Genomic DNA, 6,956 nt, shown 5'->3' on the forward strand with positions numbered 1-6,956 from the left:
AAACACGCTGATTCTGGACCAGTTGTCACGCTTGACATCATTAGTTGGATGTCAGACGAGTTTTTCTGTGTTGATGTGTGTTTGAGAGATTTCATCACACAGGAGCAGTCTCGTGTGTGTGGAAACACCTACTTATTCTTTCTCTAACGATGACTGTGAAACACACTTTAAGATTTAAAAAAATCTTTGTATACTTTGTGGTAGGCTTCATGAGACAAGTTTTACTTCGCTTATGCTTTTTGTTGTCGTTATGTGGTGCCAATTGCCTCATTCGTCAGTCGCTTTGGATAAAACCAGTGTTTTGGATTACTCTTAAAATCAAATCACAAATAGGTTGGCACTTAGGTTGACACAGAGGCATCCAGGTTTTGAACTCATTTATTTCAGGGAAGACAAATCCTTATCTAGTGCACAATAAGACACCTGTTATCACCAAATAAGGTATAGAAACTATATGGAAGAGACATCTTTATATAGTGCACAATGAGACACCTGATATACCAAATAAGGTTTAGAAAACATAGCATGTCAGACAAAGAATGTTTATCTTAGAATAAATCCCCCAGCTGTCCGCTCAGTGACCTTCTATCCACTCTGTGAGCAGTAAAAGCACACATAGGCTACACTTATTCATTCATTTATGTAGGCTTATTAATCTATGGGGAAAATAATATCTAATACTCGCGCAAAATGCTTAATTCGCGTTTGGTGTGAACCCAGCACAAGGCCCAGAACACATAATCTCACGAGGTTAAGTGATTTATAGTGTTATGCTGGGTTCACACCAAACGCGAACAATCGCATTTCACGCTCTTTATTACTCGCGGGAAAAGTTTGTTATTTTTAGAGTGAGTGATTCGAAATGACAAATAGTTGATGGTCTATACGCGTCTTTGCATTGACTCTGTACAAAGTCTAATCGCGCAAAACACTTAAATCGCATCTGGTGTGAACCCAGTGTTTAGGGTCTTTGCACATACTGTACATTGCGAAATTTTGGTATGCGTTTATTTCGTAGCCTATTTGGCGCTTGTTTGAACGGTGTCTCTGAAAACGCCGCTCAAAATGCTTGCTGCGGATGCGAAAAACGCAGAATGTCGTCCGAATCTTTTTATGACGGACGAAAATATAGGAGGCAGCGTTTAAATGTGTTTCTTTTATTTCTTTTTAAGTGCGGAAATTTCGCACGCAAATTTCGGACTCAATGTGGAATGAACTTAACATCGTCTCTACACCGGACACGACAATTGCGCCGCATTCCGTCATACTGTAAGACAGAATAAAGACATCTTCTGAAATATACATTTGATCAAGAACACCAGACGTCGATCGTGTTAGTTCTGCACCCTTGACTGTGAGAGGGGCATTTGGAGATCAACATTTCCGCGGTTTTCCCTTTTTAAATGAAAACCCACCCGGATCCATGTGGGAGGTCTCTGCCTTCTCTTCGCAGCGAAACTCGACCATTCATGAAACATCATTTTGTATTTGTCCACAGAACTAATTTCAGGGATTCTTGCATTAGACTTTCAATCAAAATTATTAAAAAATGTTGTTATTGTAGTCTGATTTTCACTGATGTTCAGCACATGCACAACCAAACCTGTCGGATAATTACACTAGACATGAATGCATGTTATTGTGGAGATTATCTGAAGAGATATTCAGGGTTGGTGATTTGCTCAGTTTTATGAACCTGGTTATTGTGTCGGAAAGAACAATTTCTAATGATCAGACTGTCTGGTGCCAAGCGTTGAATCCGGATCAGATGCGCCGGCTTTTGTGATCAGCGTCATTTAGATTTCTCTCGCTGACAAGAGAGTTCCTCCACTCTTAGATGAGCCGGTTTTATGTATTTCGTATAATAATCCAACATTCACAATAGCGCTTGACAATAGAGTGAATATAAAGGCGGATGGTGGAACAATAGTATTTTACGACCTTTGTGTGGTTTCTGATTTCTGCCGTGAGAATGAATGAACAGCTACAGATGGCTTACACGGGCACTACAGAGATGAAATATGAAACACAATTTAAAATGTTTAGAATAGCAAGTTAATTGTGATCCTAAATGTGCAAAATCAAGGATGAAGACAAAATGTCCAACAGCGCCGCCCAGTGGGCAACAGACATTCTAACGGCTTTCAATACAAATCCCTTCATTTACCCATCAGCTGCTAAACCATTAAAACCAGTACAATTCCCTTATGTAGTGTCCCTAAAAACATGGAAACCCAATAGAAACCATCACAAAATTGTTATAATATCCTTATGACAATTAGCTTTTTCCATTAAAACCATAAGAAAATGTATTTTTGTAGTGTATTGGGCAATATTCCATTAGGATATAAATACCCACCAATATAATCCATCACAGACCAGTAGACACCATTACAGTTTCCATTAAAACCAATACATGTCCCGTTAAAACCATTACAGTGTTTGAATGGTTTCTACTGTTTTGTTCAGCAGAGGTCTTATGTCAATAGGAGTTCAGGGTGTTCTACTGGTTTCCGTCCGTCAGAGCATCCAAAACACACACATGCATGTCATCTAACACCATGATTTTACCATAGTAAAGTAAATGAGAAAAATACACTAAACAACGATCATCCCTTACAATCATAAAGAGTGTCTCCACCGGCAGTGGAATGAGCCGTTTGTTGTCTGCTATTAAAGGGTTTAAGATCAGAGGACACAGATGGCTTTTCTAAGCACAAACACCTGTTACATTCAGAATCCCCAACTGACCGTCCTACAGTCTGCATGATGCACATAGCGTTCATATAAATGAAGACGGAGGAACCAGGTGTGAACGTTCAGGAGTGGATCCAGTCTCTGGATGTGATGGTCTCGGTTCTCCTGGACTGTGTTGGGAACACAGAGTATGATGACTGGGAGTTATGTGTGAGGTTACTGGAGAACCTGAGTTTGGATGTGATGGCTCAGAGTTTGCTGGGGGACTGGACAGCGTGTGTTGACCTGATGGGATCATTGTGGGCAGAAGATCTCTCAGCCTGGGCCTTTCTGAACCTCTAGACAGGACCTGCAAATCTTATTCAACAAAACGATGTTATGCAGGATTCCAGCGCAAGAAACCACATGTCTACGTTGTTTTACAAGAATTAGGCCTATTAAGGTATAAAAACACAAACGGGTGTTAATTATTAATTTATAATTATATACATAATAACACATTTTTCTGGGTAGTCGTGATTTTCCAAAACATGTTTTAAAGACATTACGGGATCTTTAATAAATTGCGATTTATTATACTTACGCGTTAAGTAAAAAACTACAGATCCCGTGATGAACCGCGAGAACAGGAAGTGCTCCGCTCGGTTACGTGTCTCGTCTAGAGGTTCTGTACACAAATATCGCGGGCGGCTTAATTTACATCACAAGATGTAATTATTCTCATTAACCGGACCCGAAGACTTTCTCCAGATAGCGCAGAGTCTGTATTTACACGTGAGTTATCGTCCGAGCTTTTCTATAACATGTAAGAGGCGATCAGAACATGAACTGTAGCGATAAAGTCGTTCTCCGGTGAGTGTGACAGACAGGCTTTTATGTGCACTCGTCACGCGGCGCTGCGCAGGCCCATCAAAATATCGCGGGAACAGGCTTCCTCGGTCGCTTTTGACAAGTTCTCGCGCTATTTCGATGTCATGCGACGATCGGTCTGCGCAGTGGCGTATGAAGTCGAACAGCTTGGGGCCACAGGCTGCTTTTATTTACGCAATAACTACGTGTCATGAATTTAATCATTATTCATCAGTATAAAGCGTTTTTAATTCCAACGTCACGTTATTACAAACCCATCCTGTTTCAACTTTTTTCAAATCCGGCTCCGGGATGGTAACGTTATTAAGTGTAGACAGTTCAGGTCCAGTTTAATCGCTTTTTATAGCGATTAAAACATATATTCCGTTTAAATACATCGAACAACATGAAGTGCTTTTTTTGACTACCGTTTCTATTCTGATCGGGGTGATTTGGTCTTTTATCAACTTAGTCCACACGATTCCTTTATTCTATAAATATAGTTTCAAAGCAGCTTTTCATTATTTATGCGGCTTTATGGAGTCACGTGGCTCATATCTCGGTCACATAACTGTGTGATGTTGTGTTGACACAGAACCTGTGTTGATGCTGTGTGTTTTGCCGGCGTGAGAGAGAAACAGCGGCCGGGTCAGGATGAGCGGAGCGGCTCTCGCGCTGGAGGTGGTGGTGGTCTTCTTCCTCGCTCTCTTCCTTCTCCATCGCTATGGAGATTTCCGCAGGCAGCACAGGATGGTTCTGTTCGCCACCCTCCTCGCCTGGTTCCTGTGCTTCCTCATCGTCTTCATCCTCCCGCTGGACGTCACCACGGTAAGACCCGCCGGATCTTAAATGTGCAGAATGTTGTCTACAAAGAAAAGAAGCTCCATGTTCTCCTCACCTCCCTGAGACGTGTCGCTGTAATCCACAGACCATCTATAACCAGTGTGAGATTGACAACCGGGTGCATCCGAAGGCCAGCGACACTTTCAGTCCCGATAACTCCTCCAACTCTTCAGTGCTTCCAACGCAAAGGTAAGAAAAGACGTTTGGCGTGTTAGTGTGCTGTTGGGAGTTTCATGTGGACACTGTTCATCTAGTCACACGTTAACTTCTTAACTGATTGTAGAGGACGGAAGACTTGTTTTAAACCATGGAGCTACATCCCAGATGGAATTCTGCCGGTGTTCTGGAGGGTCGTGTACTGGACATCACAGTTCCTCACCTGGTATGAGACCAATTCAACTTGAGACGGACCATGAGCTCTGACGTTCTTCTAGAGAAGAACATATAACACTAAAATCAGAGAAGCATATTTCTGTGATGTTTAACACATTTTTCATTCTGCAATATGAACTTTGGCATAAATGTGTCGTTGTTTGTACGCACACAGGCTGTTGATTCCCTTCATGCAGTCGTACGCACGTTCAGGAGGATTCTCCATCTCGGGGAAGATCAAAACGGCACTCATTGAAAACGCCATCTATTACGGCACATACCTGCTCATCTTCTGCTCGCTGCTCATATACGTCGCCGTCAGTCCGCAGTGGCACCTCTCCTGGTTTGTGTCCCGCCCCCCCCTTTACCTTTCGACCAATCAAAACGCTCGACAGAATGCGTTAAGACTGTTCGTGTATCTGCAGGTATGACTTGCGGACCATCGGCATTACGGCGGCCAATACCTGGGGTCTGTTCCTGCTGGTGCTGTTGCTAGGATACGGCTTGGTGGAAATCCCGCGCTCCTATTGGAGGGCGTCGTGCCATGGGCATCTGCTGACGAAGACGTATTTTAAAGCGGCGAAACTGATGACGGAGAAGGCGGATGCAGAGGAAAACCTGGAAGATGTGATGGAGGTGAGAAGTTCTCCGTCGAAGATGTTGTTGGTTGCATCGTTTCTGAACGTGACGTGAATATAACATCTCGTTCACAGGATGTCAGAACAGTCAGTGAAACGATCAAGTACAATCATCCTCTGAGAAAATGCATCGATACTATCCTGAACAAGGCAAGTGGGCTCTTTTCTGTCATGTGTGTCTTACCTGTGAGATTGCGTGTAACACAAGCCGTGTCTCATCATCAGTGTCCTCCAGAATATCAGGAAAAGATGAACCGAAACATGGACGACTATGAAGACTTTGATGATAAGGGAAATCCTTACCCGAGTAAAAAGACTTTAGTCAAACTACACAAACGGGTAAAAGATCCACATGCAAGTCACATTTACACTTTTTCGTATGTCCAGTGAAACAAGTTTTTCTGTATCTATGGGATTGTTATGTTATATATGGGACGGCAGTTTAATTCAAAGTGTCAGCGGGTTGAAAAGGGTTGTGAACATCAGTCAACAAAGAAAAGGATATTGGTTATCGATTTTAAATTCTGTGCCATCGTTGAAAATTAAGTTGCCCCAGAACTATTTGTGTTCCCAAATTGATCAAAAGATCTCACTTTGTGTTCAACAGAACAAAAAAATATACATACAATATGGACTATACGGACCGTCCAATGGCAAGGCATCTTAGCCCTCTCCTCTAGGCCCAACCAGAGCCATTGATAGACAGAGTTGCGTCTTCTACGTTGACTCCAATGGAACAGTTTTTTCACTAGTTTCAATAGTTACCTGAAGTTACTAGTAACGCATGGAGCTGCGACTAAACAGACTGAGGTAAACTTCTAATCAGTTAAAGACGAAAGCCATTTAATGAATAAAAAATGAAAGAAGGCTACATGAGTCACGTGATGCTCCAGCACTTTGGACTTTGGCAGAACTCTCTCTCTCAATGGCTCTGGGCCCAACTTAAAACAAACCAATCAAAAAGGAAAGGGCAAATTAAAGCCCCGCCCTACAATTTTTTCATATTTCAGAAGCCGTTTCACTCAGATGTGCGTCATGATACGGAAAAGAAGTCGATCGGAACTTCCATGTTGTGTTGACTTTAAAGCGTCTAATGTGACCCCATCAAACAAAAGCACTGTGGTTGTGTTTGCGTGTCAGGTGATTTATGCGGTTCAGAGGCATAACCGCACTCACGTTCAGTGGCAGATTCTATTGGACGAAGCGTTTCATTTAGAGGATGTGGCCCAAAATGAGACGAGCTCCGCCCATCAGTTCAGTCACAGCTTCCCGTCAGCAGAACCGTCAGGATGGATCAGCAGATATCTGTACACGCCTGCTGTGGGTGAGAAAACAATCACATGACAAGACAACATCTCTCTCTATCTCTCTCTGTCTCTTGCTCTCTCTATCTCACTCCCTCTGTGTGTGTTTGTGTGTAGAGTGGTACTGGGAGTGTGTGTTTAGGCGCTGGTGTTATCGTGTCCTGGCGGTGGTTTTGTGTGTGTTCTCGGCAGCGGTGGTCTGGTCTGAATGTACCTTCTTCAGCACACAGCCTGTCCTGTCGCTCTTCGCCGT

General features: G+C 42.9%; 1 protein-coding gene across 1 annotated transcript in view; it reads left to right on the forward strand.

Annotated features, from left to right (window-relative positions):
- The first annotated feature begins 3,317 nt into the window (after nt 1-3,317).
- Nucleotides 3,318-6,956, forward strand: part of lmbrd2a (LMBR1 domain containing 2a) — an 8,811-nt gene continuing 5,172 nt past the window's right edge. The window contains exons 1-10 of the mRNA XM_056746776.1: nt 3,318-3,471; nt 4,142-4,374; nt 4,475-4,578; nt 4,673-4,771; nt 4,937-5,104; nt 5,187-5,397; nt 5,475-5,549; nt 5,625-5,738; nt 6,540-6,723; nt 6,821-6,956. The exon at nt 6,821-6,956 is cut by the window's right edge and continues 46 nt beyond it. Coding sequence (XP_056602754.1) covers nt 4,201-4,374; nt 4,475-4,578; nt 4,673-4,771; nt 4,937-5,104; nt 5,187-5,397; nt 5,475-5,549; nt 5,625-5,738; nt 6,540-6,723; nt 6,821-6,956 — 1,265 coding nt within the window. The 5' untranslated portion in view covers nt 3,318-3,471; nt 4,142-4,200. The remainder of the gene's footprint in view (nt 3,472-4,141; nt 4,375-4,474; nt 4,579-4,672; nt 4,772-4,936; nt 5,105-5,186; nt 5,398-5,474; nt 5,550-5,624; nt 5,739-6,539; nt 6,724-6,820) is intronic.

Source organism: Triplophysa dalaica, chromosome 4 (genome assembly GCF_015846415.1).
Source record: "Triplophysa dalaica isolate WHDGS20190420 chromosome 4, ASM1584641v1, whole genome shotgun sequence".
NCBI lineage: Eukaryota > Metazoa > Chordata > Actinopteri > Cypriniformes > Nemacheilidae > Triplophysa > Triplophysa dalaica.